At 45.9% G+C, this 22120-nt stretch overlaps 1 protein-coding gene across 1 annotated transcript; it reads left to right on the top strand.

The window, feature by feature from the left end:
- Positions 1–14210: 14210 nt before the first annotated feature.
- Positions 14211–19895, top strand: LOC136632747 (ferritin heavy chain B-like). The gene is made up of 4 exons (XM_066607880.1): positions 14211–14470; positions 17358–17504; positions 17808–17933; positions 19622–19895. Exons 1-4 carry the CDS (start codon positions 14369–14371, stop codon positions 19775–19777), a joined length of 531 nt encoding a protein of 176 aa, XP_066463977.1. The 5' UTR covers positions 14211–14368; the 3' UTR covers positions 19778–19895.
- Positions 19896–22120: the final 2225 nt, after the last annotated feature.

Consider the following 22120-nt stretch of genomic DNA (forward strand, 5'->3'; position numbering starts at 1 on the left):
CAGTCTTGTTATATAGTGCGGATGGACAGGACTCACACTAAATTGTTTTCAATGGAGCCACGGCTGCGGCCGGCGGCTCCATTGAAGACAATGGTCTGCCAGCACTCCTGAATTGTCTTTCATGGAAGAGCTTTACATATAAGCCCTTCCCTGAAAAACAATAATTTTAGTGTAAAGAAAAAGACTTACCTCTCTGCCGCTGCCGTGTCCTCTGCAAGGATCCAGAACACATCTGCCACATGCAGCAGATGTTTCCTTCATCCCCACTAGAAAAAAGAATTCCCTGCTGCTGCACCTGCCACATCTGTGACAGATGCAACAGAGGATTCTGCTTCTGGCACCCATCATTGGATTTCAGGGAAGGGCTTTAAATATATGCCCTTCCCTGAAAATCCAGTAAAAAGTAGTGTAAAAAAACAAAAAAAAATACATACCTCACTTCAGCTGCCGGGGCTCAGCCGCGTCTTCTCTCTGCTGTCCCTGGCTCTGTAGTGCTGATATATCAGCAAGCGGGGATTTAAAATCCCCCCTGCTGAAAGAGCTGATTGTAATTGGCTGAGGCACTCAGCCAATCACAGGCAGCTCTCACCGAATGAATGACAGGCGAGAGCTGCCCTAACTTCAACGGGGTTCGTTACTCGAAACGAGCTCTCGAGCATTACATAAAGCTTGGCTCGAGTAACAAGCACCCGAGCATTTTGGTGCTCGCTCATCCCTAGTCTTATACCTTTTAGTAAGTCCCAGTAAGCAGTATTGGTCCCAGTTCACACAACATGCTTGTTGAAAGGTTCGCTTTATTTTTTCTTACCAAAATTAGAAAAAATGCACCTTTTAAACCCGATGCATGTCTTGTTCCCACTTACTTCTATTTCACAAAAAACAGGATTCTGTTCTCAAGCTGGACAGAAAAAAGGACCATAAATCTCCTCGAGGTGGCGATCTGACATGTTGTTTATTAGAGAACTTCTGTTTTTTAATTTAAGGACCAGAGTTCTAGGAGGTCTCAATTTAAAAAGAGGAATAATGTTTCACTATTAAATATCAGATCTTGAACATTGAGCATCTTTCAATTTTCCACATCAGCGTAATTATCTAGGCTTTTTTAACCCCTTAATAACACGGCCCTTTTTTTTCTATTTTCGTTTTTTCCTCCCCCTCTTTTAAAAAAATCGTAACTCCTTTATTTATCCATCGCCGTCGCTGTATGAGGGCTTGTTTTTTGCGGGACGAGTTGTGTTTTTCAATGGTGCTATTTAATGTGCCATATAATGTACTGAAAAACATGTTAAAAATTCCAAGTGGAGTAAAATGGAAAAAAGACATTCCGCCATCTTTCGGTGCGTCTTGCTTCTACGGTGCACAAACATGAAAGCTTTATTTTATGGATTAGTACAATTACTATGATACCAAACTTATATAGTTTTTTTTTTTTTTGCTGTACTATTTTTATTTTTTAAAGAATTACTTTCTGCCACCATCTGCTGCACACAATAACTTTTTTATGATTCTATCGACATAGTTGTGTGAGGGCTCATTTTTTGCGGGACAACCTGTAGTCTGTGCTGGTACCATTTTGGAATACATACGACTTTTTGATGGGCCAATATTCAGCATGCGGGGTAAATAATGCGTTATTTTGATAAATTGGACTTTTATAAACGCAGCGATACCAAATATGTATTTTTTTTATAATTTAGATTCTTTTATTGTAAATATGGGAAAAGGGAGGGCTTTTGAACTGTTATTACTTTTTTTTAAAGAAAACTTTATTTTTCTGATTTTTACTTTTTCTTTTAGTCCCTAGAGGGGACCACAACTAGCGATGCTTTAATCGCTCCTGCAGTGATATAATGCCATAGCATTATATCATACTGCTATTGGACAGGCATTCTTTCAAGCCACCCCACAGTGATGGCTTGATAAGCATTCTTCCGAGACAGCTCTGGGGCCTTTCAAAAGGCAGGGGGCCATACTGGACCCCCGAACATTGTTCGGGAGACTTAAATGACCCTGTCAGAGGCATTTTCCAGCAGGATAATAGTAACACACAACAAGGGTGTTACAGGAATGCCTCGACAACATTGCCAGACTTCCATGGCTGCCTGGTCGCCAGATTTATTGCCAAAAGAACATGTATAGGACCATCTGGGACGCCAACTTTGACAGCCTGTAAGTTTGCATGATGTAGAGGCACAGTTAAAGCAAATGTAGACTGATATGCCACAGAATGCCATACAGAACCTGTAAACCTCCATGCCCGTCCATATCACATCTTGCATACAAGCTTGAGGTCGTACAACAGGGTACTATAGCCTCCATGCCTGCCTGTATCACATCATGTATCCAAGCTAGAGGCGGTACAACATGGTACTAGAGTCTCCATGCCCTCACGTGTCACATCTTGCATCCAAGCTAGAGACGATACAACAGGGTACCAGAGCCTCCATGTCTGCCTGTATCACATCTTGTATCCAAGCTATAGGCGGTACAACAGGCTACTAGAGCCACTATGACTGCCTGTATTACATCTTGCATCCAAGCTAGAGATGGTACAACAGGGTACTAGAGCCTCCATACCGCCTGTATCACATCTTGTATCCAAGCTAGAGGTGGTACAACAAGGTACTAGAGCCTCCATACCCGCCCGTATCACATCTTGTATCCAAGCTAGAGGTGGTACAACAGAGTGCTAAAGCCTCCATTCCCGCCTGTATCACATCTTGTATCCAAGCTAGAAGTAGTACAGCAGGGTACTAGAGCCTCCATGCCCACCCGTATCACATCTTGTATCCAAGCTAGAGGCGGTACAACAGGGTACCAGAGCCTCCATGCCCTTCCGTATCACATCTTGTATCTAAGCTAGAGGCGGTACAACAGGGTACCAGAGCCTTGCTTTATGTGTTCAGTTTTCCACAATAAATTCTCCTTTTGCTCTGATATTGTAACCACTTACTAGGTTCTCCTGCACACTTGTGTCAAAGCTGATACTGGCATGGATATTAACCAACTGAATGAAGCAGTGCAAAAGTGAAAAAGGGGGTGGCTTGATAGACTGCCTGCCTGATGGCAGTATGATGTAGTAGAGGGAGCTTGCCTTAAGGCTGGGTTCACATGGGTGTAATTGCCATAGAATTTCCGTGCAGAAAGTCCATCCGAGGTTTTAAAGTGGATGATATTTGCAAAACTCTGGTCCACACGCTGCGGCCAAGCCGCACTGAAATTGACATGCCGTGGGGAATTCAAAGACGCGGCATATCAATACTTTCCCCGTTTCCACGGCAACCTCTCTCTTTTCTTCTCTGGGGAGGAATGGCCACAGCGGATTGCAGGCAGGGAAGCCGCTCCAAAATCTGTGGCGAAAGGCCACGGGTTTTGAAGCTGCGTTTCTCCCATGGATATATATATCTAACATAGCCACAAGTTATACGGTCTGCTCTCCACATACGCTGCTCTCCACATACGCTGAGAAGGCTTCTAGGAAAGGGAAACATTTACCTCCAATGTATGCAAATATATGCTTTTGTAACCAGCAAGTGAAATGCAGTTAAGAGAAATTCAGCTGATCTCAACACTTTGTTAAAAAACTGATGAATAATTAGGAAACATGATAATACATAATGATCTGTATGCTGTTATATCTGCCTTACTCCGCACCCAGTGGGTAATAGGTTCATGCTGTGTACTCGTGCAACAATAAATGGTCATATATTACATTAAAGCAAGCAAAGTGCACAGCAACAATTGTCTCATATTTCATTCCGTGACTTTTTTCTGGATCCGCATGCAGATGCAGAAGTTATTGAGCTGTTCCCATACAGGAGTAGATGCCAAAAAATGAATAGTATATGGGTTCTTTGGTTTCCAGTTGCTAATAGGGCATGTCTGCTCCTGGGCTTACCTGCTGAAAACACCTTTATCTGTGGCATTGCTAGCACCTGGCATGTGCCCCAGATCTTTTCCCTGGTGCCTAGAAGTGTGGCACTGATGGCTTAAAACCATGCAGCTATTATGGGGCAAGGGGACCCATTGCTGAATACAGTCACGTCCCCCCACTAACTTGCCGGGCCCACTACCCCCTGAAAGTGTGACCAGCTGCAGAACAAAGCTGACTGCTCCCCCGTGTCTCCATCCCTTTGCATTTACTCAGATGATAGCAGAAGATGGGGAGGGCTCAGCTTTGTACACCCAGGAACCGTGCCATGAGACTGAGAGATAGAGAGTTCTGTAGCTGGACAGACTTTCAGGAGGGGACACACAAGGTGGGCCCTATGATATGAGTGACACAAAGAGGACAATATAATTTTGATACATGGGGGAACTAGTACTTTGTGGGGCCACAGAACAAATACTATGGGCGGCTCTAAAAAGGGCATTTGGAGTAGCACCAGGATGGGTATTTGCGGCTGGATTAAGTTTTTATGGTGTCTGGACCCAGGTAGAGAAGAAATACAAAAAGAAAGAATTGCTCCAATGAGAAAAAAAATCACCTGTGATCACTGCAGGTAACTGCACTGTATTCACTATCACTGTGTACAATTACTCATTATGATATGGTGACTGCACTATTTAGAAGTATACTAGAGCTGAGTCTGCCATGATACAGACATAGCCTCTCCACTATAATATTTTAAAACTTTTTCTTTAGGGAAGGATAGGGGTTGGGGGGCGGGGGCAAGAGTTGTATTTATGCCCCTGTTAGTGCCTGAGGTCTCTTCCCAATAACTATCCCCACATTCAATTGTATGTGTATTTTCTCCCTCTCTACCGTTGTCCCATATATGCGACAATTTAGATGGCTGACATTGCACCATAATGTCCTGCAGGACAAATCTCCTTGGAATATACAATTGCATAACTAAACCCATTTACTATTCCGAAATCTAGGAAAGCTGGGACACAACCCCTCTGGGTGCTGTAATAGCAATTTTGATTGACAAAAGAGTTTGTTTAGAGGGAGTCCTCTAGTTATGTAAAGTAAGGTGACCAGATTTTCCCAGGGTCAGGGTGCATCCAGACGACCGTATATAGGCTGGGTTTTCACGTCTCTCTCTGCAGGGGGAGGAGGCTGGAAGAGCCGAGAGCAGTGCTATTTTCAATGAGGGGAGTCGGGATGGGGGCGGGGCTAAGTTCTGTTAATTAGCCTCAGTAGTAATGGTAAAGTAAAGTCCCCTGGTACAAACACCGAGTTATGAACGTCAAATTGTGACGTTTTCTTAGCAGACTGTTTTTGAAGGGTGGTTTGCTATTGTCTTTCCCAATCATCTTTTTACTGACCTCATTTTACTGACCTCGGAAGGATAGAAGGATGAGTCAACCTTGAGCCAACTACCTGAACCATGTGGGGATTGTACCTGCAACCTTCAGGTTGTGAGCGAGACTGCATACTGCTGTCCTAACACTATACACCACACGAGGCCCTTTCAGTTGTAATAGCTCCAGTAATAATAGTGACCCCCCCCCACAGTGGCCTCAGTAGTAATAGTGACTCCCCACAGTGGCCTCAGTAGTAAATGTCCTGAACAGTGGCCCCAGTAGTAATAGTGACCCCCACAGTGACCTCAGTTGTAAAAGTGACCCCCACAGTGTCCCCAGTAGTAATAGTGATCCCCACAGTGGCCCCAGTAGTAATAGTGACTCCCACAGTGGCCCCAGTAGTAATAGTGACCCCCACAGTGGCCCCAGTAGAAAAAGTGACTCCCATAGTGGCCCCAGTAGTAATAGTGACCCCCACAGTGGCCTCAGTAGTAATACTATTACTACTAGAGCCGATATAGGGGACACTAATACTATGTCTCCTATATCGGCCCCAGTGTTAATAGTGACTCCCACAGTAGCCTCCCTGAGACTGATATCCTTACCTCCTTCTTGTCTTTAAAGCACTGCTGAGGGCGGAAGTATGTGCGCCCATATGCTGCCTCCCTTCTCCTCTCCTCCTGCGGAACCAAGGAGGAGAGATCAGGGGAGGAGGATCCTGGGTGCACACACTACTGTGTGCATCCCACAGCAGCACCACTGAGTGCTTACCAGCGGAAAGCCGTGGCACACTGACTGGTAATCACCTTCCTGGGACAAAAGCGGGACAGATATCCCAAAAGTGGGGCAAAAGGCTGTCCCACTTAGGAACCCCGGGGAAAGCGGGACACAGGGTCCAAAAGCGGGACTGTCCCACCTACATCTGGACATCTGGTCATCTTATTTAAAGCATAGATGAAATTACTCTTTTAAGGGGTTGTCCAGAAGCTATACCATTTTTTAAACATATCTCTAAATGTGTGAAAACCATAAAGCTAGCTGTACTTACCTGTCCCCTCGGTCCTTTTGTGGACCACCTGACCAATGTAGCCAATCAGAGGCCACAGTGGTCAGTTGCTGTTCTCCTGGCATCATAGCTCCCAGCATCTGAGTGGTGATGCCAGGAAAACGGCACCTGACCTGACTTTTATTGTTTTCACGTATTTGGATCTATATTTAAAAAGTGGTTTAGCAACCCCTTTATATATCACAACATTCTTCTGAGCCTAATTAACACCTCCACCAGTGTGCATTTACAACCGCCACCATATAACCTCAACACATCATTTTGTCTATGTTATTAATGTAAATGATTATATTTACACCGTGGCAGGTGATGCGTAAATTATATAATATTACATGTTTACATAGACACAATGGCTACAATGTGCAAAAGTTAGTACTGATCGCAATCAGACATTAAATTAACAGATGTGAAACAGCGGCTGACTGATCAGGTGAGCAGCGTCATAGCCTATGCCATTCACTCCACATAAATGGGAGGGTGCCAACAACCCACGTCCACCTGAACAGGTAAGTGCAGGGGATTACCTGCCATAAGTCATTATGTGGGGTGCAGTGACATCACTAGTCCCAGGCAGACTCTACTTTATTTGTTATTGCAATGAAAAGCTTTTCAAAGTCAGCAAATGTCCTTAGATGACCAGAAGCGTCACCCCACATAATAGGTCATTGTTTTCCTGTAGGAAGAAACAGGCAGGATATAGGTTTTAACCCCTTAAAGACCAGGCTGTTTTGTACCTTAAGAACCAGTTGCTTTTTAAGCATTTGACCCATGTGGTGGTTTTACTGCCCTAGTGTTTTTCCTTCAGCTACCAAAATAATTTTTGCAGCATTTTTTTTCGTGACAAATGGGGCTATTATTTTAATATTCTTTTTCCTGACTTTTATTTCTGTTTTTTAGTTTTATTGGGGGTAAAAAGCTAAAAAAAGGTTTTTTATTAACACAGTTTTTTTTTAAATTAGTATATTTACGCTAAAATAAGGTATGGGAACGTTTTCCCCATTTTGTTTTGGACGTTTTGATATATAATATGTATGGTTTTGGTTTACAGGGCACATACGGCAACGGTTTTGGTTGGTGTCGGCTTTGGGTTGTTTTTAGAGATGAGCGAGCGTACTCATTAAGGACAGATACTCGAGCGAGTATCGTCCTTACCAAGTACCTGCCTGCTCGCCCGCAAAGATTTGGGTGCTGGCGGGGGTGAGCGCTGTGTTGCGGGAGTGAGCAGAAGGGAGAGGGGGGGGGGGGGGGGGAGAGAGATCTCCTCCCCGCTGCCCCCCGCCGGCATCCGAATCTTTGCGGGCGAGTAGGCAGGTACTCGAAAAGAACGATACTCGCTCGAGTATCTGTCCTTAACGAGTACGCTCGCTCATCTCTAGTTATTTTCTTTCTTATGTATATATTGTTGTTGTATTCTGTAATTTTTATTTACTGATGTATGTAATTATTCTTTTTTACTATCTATGTCCTCCATGATGTCATATTAGACCTCTGGGCGACATTGCTGTGTTGTTTTTTTTTTATTGGACATTTTTCCACTGTAGCTGGGGCATCCATAGGAGCCCCAGTTATAGGGAAAAACATCCCCTGTAGTGACATTAGTCACTGGCAGAGCTGATCAGGGTCTTCTGGGACCCTGTAGCTCTGCTGTAGCAGGGAATCCCGGGGGTCACATGACTGCCCGAGTCCCGTAGTGGAAGTAACACTCCTGCTTTCACTTTTCAGTACACAACGCTCATTGAGCGCCGTGTAGTCGGGGAAGGAAAAGGCAGAAAAGCATTAAAAATCCCCCCTGCCTTCTCGTCTGGGTTATCAGCTATTACTAACAGCTGATCAGCTATTACTAACAGCTGATAACACATCCTGCCTCTCTCTGACTGATTGCAGAGCCAGGAGGCCTAAATCCCCACTGTAATCTTACGTATGGCTGGGCTTTAAGCCTGGGACCAGGCGCCGTAAATTTACAGTGCCTGGTCCTAAATGGGTTAAAGTAACTTTTTTTGTCTTGACATTGAACAAAACATTGCAAATTCAACGCATTTCATCTAAACCACACTATAAATTTGTGCCAGTGAAGCATAATGGATCTGAACCAGAGGCATAGTTTGAAGGTCCTGGGCTCCAATGCAAAGCGCCCACCTACAGTATGCCATTTATAATACTGGCATTTCTTTATGTGGCAGTGGCAGGGGGCCTTTGTACCCCATCATGTACTTCAGCTGAGATATGACTGCTACCTCTGCACCCTCTATAGTGTACTGATCACATTCTGTTAAAAGAAGGAAGATTAGCTAACTTGTCTCAAAGTAAGGGTGCGGGCAGACGAACGTAGGCGTATTTACGTTCGCACGAGCGCAACGTATAATCGCCCGAGTGATCGTTTTTCACTAGACCACTAGAAAGCGTATTTTCGTTTGTTCCTACTTTGCAAACGGTCTTTTCGGCGATCGAATATGCGTTGGCGCGTATTTCGGTCGCATATGTTCCGTTTTTTTTCGAATTGCCGTTTTTACGCGTCGTAAAATCGCCCATGTGAACGAATACATTCGAAACCATTTCCTCAGATGGTCACGTATATACGTTTGGTCGCAAAAACGCGCCGTTTATGCGCTCGTCTGCCCGCACCCTCAGGCCTCCAGCACATGGGCGGGTGTGACCCCGCATGCGGGATTCCCACATCCAAGCATCCAATACGCATAAATCAAATGCACTCCACAAACATGACACTGACAAGACCACGACTCAAGACAGACATAAAACATTCTGGAGGGGACCCCATTAACTCTGGGCCACTACTGCAGTTTTGAGATCATTGAAATAGTGACATAAATTCATTCTATTGGCCTTCCACTATTAGTAAAACATTGCTGATAATATATCACGTCCTCAAACTCAGGGCTTATTTAGACGACCGTATATCGGTTCGGTTTTCACGCCGAGCCGATATACGGTGTCCTCGTCTGCAGGATGGGGGGGAGGATGGAAGAGACAGGAGCAGGAACTGAGCGCCCACCCCCTCTAAGTGACCCGCTTAGCTCTGCCACGCCCCTCCCATTGCAAATAGTGGCGAGGGGCGGGGAAGGGGCGGGAGCTTAGTTCCTGCTCCTGGCTCTTCCATCCCCCCTCCCCTGCAGACGAGGACACCGTATATAAGCTCAGCGTGAAAACGCAGCCGATATACGGTCATCTGAATAAGCCCTTAAAGACAATTGTCTGTAAAAAGATTCAGGGCGGCTTCACACAGGCATATTTGCGTGAGCAAAACTGGCACACGCAATCTGCAAGGAATAGAACCCATTGGTTTCAATGGGTTAGTTCTCATGTACTTGGCCGTTGGGCCATCTATAGGAACGAATAGGGTGGAATTCCATTGCTGTTGGGAACGCTGGGTGGTCAGTCGCTGTGGGGGCTGTAATAGCAGACAGACACTGGCAGAAGACGATGACTCAAGGATTTGTATTTACTTAGATTTTTAACGCTCTTCAGTTAATAGAATTAGACAAGATGAATTTCTTATAGAAAGGAGAATGTCGGTTGTCGTTTGGGTGAGATTACTGTTGCAGCTGCTTGCCTCAGATCTCCTCCATCCCCATGACATGCCGCGTCACCGCCACTTCCTTTGTTATGTTCTGCCGTTCTGCCTAGTCATGCTGGCTGAGCTCTTCGCACAATCTGCTGAGTCATGCTCACCCCTCTCATAGCGAAAAATGTCTACTAACTGGGTCACAGGTTTCACGTTCCGTACAAAAAATTATGTTTACGATCGCAAAACGTTATCCCGTGCTGAGGCGAGCGCTAAATATCATGTTACATTTCAATAGTTGCTTTTACACACAGCGGTTCAGTGGTTTATTATAAGGGCTTTTACCCACTAGGAGTTTTTATGCTGCGATATCGCGGCGTTTTTTTAAAAAATGGGACTTTCTAATGTTAAAATCACATCACACAAAAATCGCAAGTTTGTGCTTTTGCGATTTTTGTGCGATGCGATTTTTAACAGTAGAAATTCCCATTGAAAAAAATGCAGCAATATCGCAGCGTTAAAATAAAACGCTAGTGGGTAGAAGCCCTAATACATACGTAATAGAAATGATCTAAAGAGATTTCACTGCTTCCCAGAGAGGGTAAAAAGGATTACGTGTCGGGTAGATCAGGTTGAATTCAGCGGGTAGCGGATCAGAGTTTTCAGTATATGTCACGCCTTGTTCAGACGAGCGTTCTTTTAGCGCATTACATGAATTGAAAATAATGGGAAACACTTGCTGAAAGCCGCGCCGGAGGATCGCAGCCGTACTGCAGTGATGGCAGGCGTTTTTGCCAGAAAACTTCCTCCAATCGGTGTGAAAATGCATGTTAGCAAGTGCAATTTTCTTGGCCCGATATTGCACCCACCTGTGTGTAGGTAGTTTAAAGCTACCTGTCCATGGCCGTGATGGAATATCGCTAGCGATGTTCCACCGCGGGGAAGGAGGGGGGAGCACTGACAGGTCTTCGTGATGAGAAATGTGGCAAATCGCAGCATGTCACGATTTTAATCCCGCTATGATTCTCCACTCGTGGATGTCGGGCTGCGCTTTCCATAGTTAGCCCATGGAAAGCTCTTCATAGTGTGATCCGTGGATCCGTTATGACTATCGCCCATGGACAGGCAGCCTAAGACAGGTAAGTCATTATTGAGAATTGTTCACTTCTTGTTCAGTGTTTCACCTCCCTAAGGCCTCCTGCACACGAGTGGAAATTCAGCGGTGGGATTTCCCGCAGAATGTCCGCCCGTGGAAGCTGCCATAGGATTGCATTAGAAAACACAATCCTAGGCAGACGGCCGCGATTTGTCTGCGAGAAATCACGCGCCGAAAACAAATAGCGTCATGCTCTATTTCTGTGCAAGGCTCGCAGAGCCCCATACAGAAATGTCATTCCCTGGCCGCCGACTACGCTCTGCGCAAGGGGAGGAGAGGGGAAGAGAAGGGGAGGGAGTTTAGCAGTCATGCTGCTAAACTCCCTCCCACCTCCCTTCTCCAGCAGCTCATAGGCTCCCATTGAAGTCTATAAAGCCGCCACCGAATTCCGGCTGAAGATAGGTCCTGAACTATCTTTTCTGGCTGGTATGCGTACCATATGCGCTATCTTTGCCGGATGGACGTTTTTACGCATCAGGAATTCACCCATCTGAACTGATGCATCTGAAACCAATGCACCAGATGGGTAGCCTATATCGGCCGGCCGTGAAAACGCAACCGATATACGCTTGTGTGAAGAGCCCTTAAACTAAGTGACTAGCTTTCACTTTAGGCCTTATTCACACGACTGTGTGCGAATTTCACGGTCACCGCATCACGGACAAAAATCACGTGAATGAGGAAAAGCCGCAATCAAGTCCCGATTTAAATTAGCATTTTCTTATCCATTCACATGGGCGGCTCCAGCATATCGGCGAAAAAATACGCTGCTGCACGGAAATCCCTCGGTCAGCAGAACGCCTCGGATTGACTACTAATGCTTTAAAAAGTTGTCTTCTTTTTCCAGCATTAGACGCAGCTGAACTCCCTTACTTCCCTTTTTTTTTAGCTCCCATAGCGCTGAATACCTTCGGCTGAGGGGAGAAAACTTAGCAAAGCTTAGCTCCCTCCCTTTGCCGGCTGATCACGGCAATAGAAGTTCCCAAAGAAGCCTATGGGAGCTTCCGGCAAAGGTAGGGGGAGGGAGCTTAGCAGCACGAGCCGCTGCTTAAGTCTCTCCTCCTACCTCCACTTCCCCTTGCTGGCGACTCCCATAGGCTTCTATGGGAACGGCCGGCTGATTGCAGCCAAAAGATAGGGCAAGACCTATCTTTTCCGGCCTTGAGTAAAAGCGGCCGGCCAGAATCCACAGCGTATATGCTATCTTTTCCAGGCGGCTGATTTTACACGCCGGGAAATCGCCCATGTGAACGAATGTATTGGAATTCAATGCTGCAGATGGCTGCGATCTGCGGCCAACATTTTATAGTGGCAAAATAGCCGCGATAAAATGTTCATGTGAATAAGGCCATAGGGCGCATTCAGATGACCGTTATATATATACGGCATCTCTCTCTGCAGGGGGTGGAGGCTGGAAGAGCCGGGAGCATTGCTCTGAGCTCCCGCCCACTCTCTGCCTCCCCTCCACCCCCTGCACTATTTTCAATGAGGAGAGGCGGGACGAGGGTGGGACTAATTCCCTTAGCTTAGCCCCACCCACGTCCCGCCTCTCCCCATTGCAAATAGTGCAGAGGGGCGGAGAGGAGGCAGAGAGGGGGTGGGAGCTCAGAGCACTGCTCCTGGCTCTTCCAGCCTCCTCCCCCTGCAGAGAGAGACGACGTATATCGGCTGGGCGTGAAAACCGAGCTGATATACGGTCGTCTGAATCCAGCCATAAGCAGCATTTACTGTGATCTGCGAAATAACGATAATTTCATTCACAATTGCCAGCAATTGCACATCATTAGTATTATGACTAAGGGCTCTTTCATACAAGCGTTGTTTTAGCGCTCAGATAGCCGTACTAAAGTCACGCTAAAACAGCGCGGCTATCTGAGCGTTAAATTGGGTGAACGAATAGCAGCCGTGAGCACGTTACGGCTGCTATTAGCGAGTATGCAGCTCCCCCCGCCCCTCCCTTGTCTAGGGGGAACTGCCGGCGCTGTGTGATCAAAAGATAGGACATGTCCTATCTTCTGACAGAGAGATATCTTTTGATGTGTCATTTTTTTGGCGCATCAAAAAATAGTTCATCTAACGCTATGATTTTCGAACATTTTCTGCTCTATTTTTCAGTGTTTTCTAACGCACCTCATCACCCATCACAATGTTAGGGTGCATTAAAAAGCACTGTCAAACGCTGCCACGTGTTCAAAAAGGCCGCTCAAAATCGCAGTAAAATGCCACGATTTCGAGTGGCGTCTTCTAAGCACATTCGTGAAAGTGGCCTAGGGCAACCTATATATGGGCAAACGCAATATCGGGCCATGAAAGTCAATCTGATATTGAGCACATGAACGTGCGATTTACCCACGGATTGCCAGGCATTTTTCAGGCAAAAATGCCTCACCTCGCATCTGTGAAATTCCTATCCTTTTGCGCGAGTCTCACGTGCGATAAGAGGATTGGAAGTGTTTCCCTTTTAATGTGAAACCTCACACTGCACTCACATGCACATCGCACGGCGGAATGCAAGAGCCGAGCGATGCATTAAAGATTTTATTGAAATCAATGGGTGATGCGTTTCGAAGGACGTGCAAATATAGGTCATGCCACGATTTTTTCCCGCACCACATCGCTCATGTATAGGACTCCTCTCAAAAGAATGGGGGTTATATTTGTGCGAAATTTGTGTGTCTCGCAACATACAAATCTCAAGGGAGTTTATCGCCTGTCTGAAAGCCGCCTAATAGGAGGGAATGCAGCAATAATCATTATAAATGGACCCTAGTCTTCATGTATTTGTAATAGGGAATTTAGAATATGAGCTCCATTGGGGCGAAGGACTGTTGTGAGTGACGAAAAATATGTGTACAACGCTACTGCATATGTTAACGCTATATAAGTAACAGCAATAAACAATATAATGGGGGATTGCTGATTTTCTGTAATCTTTACGTTGCTTCTATAAAGATTCTTCATAATATGATGAAGAGGAGAAGGAAACATTTTCCTTGGCTTTCTGTAAGCTGATACTACAATTGTTACATTGTATACCTTTGTATCAGTTGCATAACATGGGAAGGAGCACACAGCTACACTAGTCAGACCAGGAGAAGGCTCCCCCCACCGTCCTACTGTGATTGGCTGCAGCAGGTCCACACATGATTGGCTCCTGACAGATGATGTAATGCAGACAAGCCCCACCCATCCCTCCGGCTATAAATACAGAGCTCTGGTGGTGGAGGGATCTACTCATCCTTGGCTCTGAGCAGAGTTCTTGCTTCAACAGTGATTGAACGGAACCCTCTCTGAGTCCTCTGCGCCTTCCTGCAACCTCTTCTATTCCTGCATTGAAACTTTTTTTGTGCCAGAAAACCACCAAGAAGCTGCAATGGAATCCCAGGTGCGCCAGAACTTCCACCGCGACTGTGAGGCTGCCATCAACCGCATGGTGAACATGGAGCTCTATGCCTCCTACACCTATCTCTCCATGGTGAGTATTCTCTGCTATTCCCCATAGTCTTCAGAGGAAAGCTTCTCCTAGGTGTGGAACCACATCTCATCATACCCATGTAGCTCCATAGTTATGCATGCTGAGGCTTATAGTGCCAGCAGGTCTATGTAGCACATCCTGAAATGTAGGCAACAGTGGTTGCATATATACACAGCTGCTCAATTCAATGGAACTGTTGGAGATAACAAAGTATTCGCCTATTTGCAGTGGTTCCATAGAAATAAATGGCATGGTGGTGTGCGTATGTAACAATTGCTGTCCACGCTTCCACACTCTGGAGCCCTGCTCTTAGGGTCATTGGAGTCCCAGAGGTTGGACCCACCGATCAGCAAGAGGATATGTGAGAACTCAATATTGTCAGACAACTCCTTTAACTTTCTTTTATTAATGTATCACAGCAATATTAGTAGTAATCTTTTTCCTGAGCTTGGAAGGGAGTGTTGAAGCAATACCATCTCTATGCTGATGACACCCAACTATACACCTCCTCTCGTGAGATCTCTGGACCATTCCTCCAAAATATCGCCGACTGTCTGTCCGCTGTCTCTAACACTATGTCCTCCCTTTTTCTCAAACTAAACCTCTCTAAAACTGACCTCCTTGTCTTTCCGCCTTCTAACCGACCTCCCCTCAACATCTCCATTCCAGTGTCTGGCACCACTATAACCCCCAGACGACATGCCCGATGCCTTGGGGTCACAATGGACTCTGACCTCTCCTTTGCCCCCCATATCCAAACTCTGGCCCAAACATGCCACATGCACCTCAGAAATGTTGCTAAAATACGTCCGTTCCTAACCACGGACACGCTAAAGACGCTCGTGGTTGCGCTCATCCACTCCCGGCTTGACTACTGCAACTCGCTACTCATTGGCCTCCCCCGCACTAGACTCGCTCCGCTCCAATCCATACTAAATGCAGCAGCTAGGCTCATTTTTCTATCCAGTCGTTATTCAGACGCCTCTGCATTGGCTGCCCATCCACTGCAGAACTAAATTTAAACTCCTCTGCCTCACTCACAAAGCTCTGCATGGCGCTGCGCCACCATACATCGCCCCCCTCCTGTCAGTACACCACCCAGCGCGCTCACTCCGATCCGCTAACACACTCAGACTAAACACCCCTCTAATACGAACCTCTCATGCTCGCCTACAGGACTTCACCAGAGCAGCACCCATCCTCTGGAACACTCTACCCCAAGGCATCCGGACAATTCCCAATGCACGAAATTTCAGACGTGCCTTAAAAACGCACCTCTTCAGGGAAGCATACCAAATCTCCTGACCTAGTCCCTCGCCCCTCCCTATGGTGCTCCACCCTGTTTGCCTTCTGATAAATGATCTGTACATAAAATTTCCTATTGCCTGTGTTCCCCAGCCCCTGCACCTCCTGTACCACCCCCAACCCATTTGTGTCTAACCCAATGTACCTCACATTGTAATTGTTGTATTGTTTTGCATTTATCCATGCCTGAAAGCGCTGCGGAATAAGTTGGCGCTATACAAATAAAGATTATTATTATTAAGAGCTAAAATGGGTGGGCACAAGGCAGGACTGAACATCCTGTCCCTAGCACAGTGCTGGCACACCCCTCCCCCTCTGTCCTGATCTGGATTCAGGATGCAGGAAGGTTTCCCTGGAAGTCCTCTAGGGGGAGGATTATAGGAGCATGTCATGATTGTGCTGCAGCTATGTGTTTGCTTCAATAGGGCTGCAGGACTACCAGCAATAGTAGAACTCACCAGAACAAGCTGCTTGCTGTGCTAGTGACATGTAATACTGCAGCCTAGCCCTTCCAAAGTAAGCAGGCACAGCATAGCGTACCGACACGCTTCCACGCTGCATGCAACTTGGAGTATGCAGTTGAGTTGGAAACTAAAAGGCTTCCATTGAATAGCTGAGCCTGCCTGTAATAGGAAGGACTGGCCCAGGCGGGCAAATGCTCCCCTGCACCGCCAGCTGGCCCCTGATTGCAGTACTGAGGTTTGCTACTGCCTTCAACTTCCTGTCATATCGTCCCCTTTCAGGGATCTCTAGTGCACACCATGTGCCCACAACACCGCTTTTCTCTGCATCCTGGGACAGAAGTGACTTGCGCATCTTGATTATACAGGGACCTCATGAGGTGGGGCAAAGAAGCCTCATGGTCTTCACCCACCCATTCCTATATTTTTACCTCCTGTAACTCAAGTCCACATGGTGAGGGATGAAGGGAAGTAATGCTCAGGGGATTCATGGGAAGATGCCTGGTTGAAAGTTAGAGTTGTGTTCCTTAAGTTCTTAAAGTGACCTTCAAGTCCTGGAGGAACAAAGATGCATACTAATGCAGTCCAGCCATCAATCTAAAGCCCCATTTAAACTGTGTACTTGCTCCCAACCTGTTGCACAGGAGCTAGTATCACTGGCTCTCTGACAGAGCGTCCAGCAGGGGGGCTGGGGCCACTGGAGATTTTACTCCTCTCTCCCTCGCCCCTCTCCATTCACTTAAGACAGCAGCTGTTCAGTAATGAACGATCATCGAACAGCTGCTGTGTTAAGTGAATGGAGAGGGGGGGGGGGGGGAGGTGGAGCGCAAGGAGGTGTGAGCTTGTCAGGGAGACGGTCGGTATATGTGTCTCTGGGGTGGTATTCAGCCGATAACCTGGGCATACCCTGTAACTCTGGGCGGCCAACCCATGTCTCCACCCATACATCCGGTGGAGACATATTGTACCGGCAGTGTTTGAGTTGATAAAGATGCACTTGTCTGAATAATGTGAAAAGCTCATAACAAATTATCTCTGAGCAATCCCTGCATTGATGACCACTATGACGCATGTCCCTCATGACCAAGATAACTGAAGGATGTTTCTCCTCTCCTTTTCAGTCCTTCTACTTTGACCGTGATGACGTAGCCCTTCATAATGTGGCCAAGTTCTTCAAAGAGCAGAGCCATGAAGAGCGAGAGCATGCTGAGAAGTTTATGAAGTATCAGAACAAACGTGGGGGTCGTGTTGTCCTGCAGGATGTTAAGGTGAGACTTGGATTTGCTTTTGCTCTGGAAGGGAAATAATGAAGCCCTTCATGAGCACTGCAGTAGTAGCTTGTAACCTGTGTAAATGTCTCAGTGTGTCAGATGTTTCTCTGTAGACCTCAACTGGCTAACCTAATACCTGATGCAACAAGCAAATGTTTGAATCAGCTAGAACTCTTCCTAGGGCCCTTTTTAAGGCCCCATATATCTTAATGTTTCCCAAGAGGATAAATGGCTGGGGCTTTCTAATGATGTGATTACTGCTAGGACCACTGTGGTGACACCCCTCCCTCCTCCTTTCAGAAACCTGAGCGTGATGAGTGGACCAATACTCTGGATGCCATGCAGGCAGCTCTGCAGCTGGAGAAGACTGTGAACCAGACCCTTCTAGATCTTCACAAAGTGGCTTCTGAGAAGGTTGACCCTCAGGTAAGTACCTATACATGTAAATAAGGAAGATGGAACAATACCTCTGCAGCACCACCTATTGGATGGCAGCATTCCTTCAAATCAATGTATGACTTAACAAGCCTATAAAACAATGATTGGAAATGGGAAACCAAGCTGGAAAACCATACATGGGCAGCTGTTTCAGGGTGTTTGCCCCTCATCAGTGTGCAGTATAATTCTGGCTGGTGAGAGGCCTGTAACATGAGTCAAGACCCACATTACCTATACAAACGTGTTCAAGGATGACTAACTTCCCTGCCATAACTCTGCAAATGCTCATTAATTTGTTTTTTTTTAATAGACTTTGCAGACTCAAACATATGAAGCGCACTAACATTGTTTACTACATTCTTGAAATATTTATGGCTGAGTTCTTGAATACATGTCCTACTCTTGCCTATCTAATTTTGTAGTAAAACTTTATCTAGGGGAATATTCATCAGGTGTAACTCCACAATAGACAAATCTGCATGGATTCTGGATTTTAACCCTATCCAATCTGTATCCTGGTTTTCCTAGGGGGCTTACCTTTTTTTTTTTTTTTTTCCCCTCCCCCACCGATTTTACAACAGTGCTATCTGCTGGCTAAAGCCAGTACTGCTTGAGGTGACATGTTGGATAGGCTCTGGCAGCAGAGAGGCTGGCAATATACAGTAAGGGAACCCTGACGGATGTCTTCTAACATTAAAGCTGTACAGCCTTAAATCATAATGTCTTCAGATGTCTGACAGTGGATTGGAAAGGGTTAATGCAGAACTGCAACAGATTTGCCCATTCCAAATCCACCCTTATTGCTTAAAGGGAATCTGTCACCAGATTTTGGCAATCCTGAGGGCACAATAAGGTAGTACCTGTCATTCTGATTACATGGATATGTCTGCAGTAGTTCTAGAGAACTGCAATTTATTAGCTGCAGTCAGACACAGAAGTACTCCTGCATATTCATGAGCTGAAGGCTGCCCACACCCACCCTCCAGCCAATGATTGACAGCTCTCTGTGCACAGTAATAGGCAGATGGCAGTCAATCAGTAGCTGACAAGAGGGTTGGGTGTAGCTGGCCTGCAGATTATGAATATCAAGGACTACTGCAAGTAGTCCTGTATACATTTCTTGCCACTGACAAACTAAATACTCAAAACTACTGCAGATTCACACAACAGACATATTAGTGTACTTAGTCTGACTGTTACTACCTTGTGCTGCCCTTAGATAGGGATACACAAATAACTCCTAAAGGTCAACCGATGACTTTAGACTTAAAGGCTAGTACAGTATTGGGGGGATACAATCTGTCCTTGGAGTTCTGGATAACATAACTCAGCTCTATCATCTTTTCGCACTTGCGTTGCAGTACCTCACATGACCTGTGGAAAGGTGTGGCCTTATTTAAAAGGCAGCCATTCTAACCTTCTAATCAGAGGTGTAACTTGAAGCTTTTGGCCCCAATGCAAAACATGTAACGGGGCCCCAATTATAATGCTTTATTCATAGTACTGGGCTCCCATTATGGAGAAGAAAGGCCTTATGGCCCCCTAAGGCTCCTGGGCCCAGATGCAACCACATCCCCTTATAGTTACACCAGTGCTTCTAATTACTTTATTTTTAACTGTTCACATACTGCAGATAATAGTTCTTGCACATCATTAACTGGCCCCTTCTCTTCCAGCTCTGTGACTTCTTGGAATCGGAGTACCTGGAGGAACAAGTGAAGGCTATAAAGCAACTTGGAGACTACATCACCAACCTGAAGCGCCTTGGGGTACCCCAGAACGGCATGGGCGAGTACCTGTTTGACAAGCACACCCTGGGAGAGAGCAGCTAAGCCTCCCTCATGGATACCACCAGTCTACTGTCTGTGATAAATATGCCTTCTGTGTTACCGAACTAGACATGACTGCTTGTCAACAAGTTTTCCAATAAAGTGTTTCTACCTGTAACAACTCTTGCGTCACTGACTACACAATCCATGGGTATTCTGCTGGAGTATCCTTGTAACATGGTCTTCACACAGGCTCTGGAGGGCAGGCAGCTTTGGAAAGCAAACGCCACAAATTGGTAGTTGCTCAGTGCACTGTGGCAGGAGTCCAGATCTCATTATTGGGGTAGAATTCTGTTGTGTGTAATATTTATGATGATGTCTTTTGTATAGGTAATCAACCATGGGTTGGCACAAGTCCCATCGTTTGCCTCATTCATGATCAAGCTAGGCAAGGTGCAGATCTAGGAACCTGCACATGTAAAGTGCATTAGAATAGTCGAACAAGTAGGAAGACATTGGACATAACTATAGGTAAATGTGCTCCAATGTTCATGGTGCCAAAACACAGCGTTGTTGAGGAAACTCTAAACCTGTGGAATTCCTATCTAGGCCTCCTGCACACGGGCAGGACAGACCCTGCATGCAGGATTCCCGCAGTGGATGTCGTCCCGGTGCCCCAGCTTACCTGTCCAGCGGCTGCTGCCGATGTGCCGTCCGGCACTGTGTTGCAAATGCGCAGTAGCCGCTGGTGCTGTGCAGTGACGTGTATCCTGCAGTGCTCACTGTGGGACAGCCAGCTTTCATTGACTTCACTGGAAGCCAGATGTGCATAACCTGCGCAAAATCCTAAGCTATTTCCACTCGTGGAGAGGAAATGACATCTTGCCATTGAATATGGGCTGTATTTGCTGCGGAGGCCTTGTGCTGTGGGTTAACATATCAATATTTGCAGATAATTATATAGAAATTTAACACTAGAGGACTCAAAGCTTGTCAGAGGATCTGGATAAGTTGGGGGCAGAAGAGTGTCAAATGAGTTTTAACACTGATAAATGTAAGGTTTTGCACATGGGCAGAGGAAATTTCACCGCTTACACACTGTTAAGGACCGCTGCACATGACCGGTCACATTACCCTTTCAGGCCTTGGGTTCCAAATTTGTACCTGGATGCATCAAGGAGGCCAAAAACTATATAATTTATAGTTATCAGTTCCCACAGATACGTAGAGATGAGCCGCGGCAAGTATACAGCCCACTCTGCTTAAGGCGCGTACACAAAGTTTATTCACTTTGGTATAGTTCTAATACAGGAAACGAATACGTCATCAGTCACAGGGTTAATCTCATTGGGTTAGAAAAACATTAAGAATCATGCATTGTTCAGCAATCAGTGTAGTGAGACTATATCTGATGTTCTCAAGTGTCTTTCTCCCAGCGTTATCTGGTCCTCCCTTATATTCACTTTGTGATTCAGGTGGCTGTAGTACAGTTAGTTCCTTTGTCCAAGTCTCCGAATGGAGGTGTGGGAGGACTTCTTCTGATAACTGCGTCCAGACTTGGTTCTCATGAGAAAGAACAGACAAATCATTACTCCATTGTACCGCACCTCCTGCTCTAAAGCTATTTCTGCTTGAATTATTGTTTCACTACGCACAAGCTTATTTACATCTTATAATGCTCCATTTTGTATCTAGTGGCCATTTTGAGACATTCTTCCATTTTATGGACCTGTACTTTCCCAACTAAGTGGGAAACCCTGACGGGGAAAAGGACTTGGGGATTTTAGTTAACTGTAAGCAACCAGTGTCAGGCCCTTCAGGACGAGCAGGGGCTACAACATTATCTGTGGGGGGTCCCAGTGGTTGAATCTCCCACAGTCAGCTATGATAACTTGCTGTGATGGTAGGAACCCCCCCCCCCCCCCCCCTTATGCTGCAGGTCAAAAAAAGGTTGAGTTGTATGCAGTAAATACACTCCTGTACATTATACTAGTCGTAAGAAAGCTGCAGCCTTGGGCTCTATTCACACAGGGCAGTTTGGTTGCAATAAACTGCACCAAAAAGTGCATTGGTTAAACCGTATGGTTAAACCGTATGGTTGAGGCGGCACGTTGGAAAATGTATGGCAATATGATTAAAGCTATTAGACTACCATAGAGCCAGCTGCTATGAAAGCCATATCCAGGTTGGCTCCAACCCCTTTGACAAAAAACAACCTGCCTACAAATGACGAAAAAGCTTTTTTTTTTTTTTGGGGGTTGGCTGCATACATCTGAATTGTATGGAGCCACACGTTGTATAGGCATTTACTGCACCACTATGTGCCTCAGTTTCACACAGAATTCATTTTCTAATATGTTTCATATCAATCTGACAACAGGCCAGAATTATCGATTGGATACCATC

Source organism: Eleutherodactylus coqui, chromosome 6, assembly GCF_035609145.1.
Source record: "Eleutherodactylus coqui strain aEleCoq1 chromosome 6, aEleCoq1.hap1, whole genome shotgun sequence".
In the NCBI taxonomy this organism is placed as follows: Eukaryota; Metazoa; Chordata; class Amphibia; order Anura; family Eleutherodactylidae; genus Eleutherodactylus; species Eleutherodactylus coqui.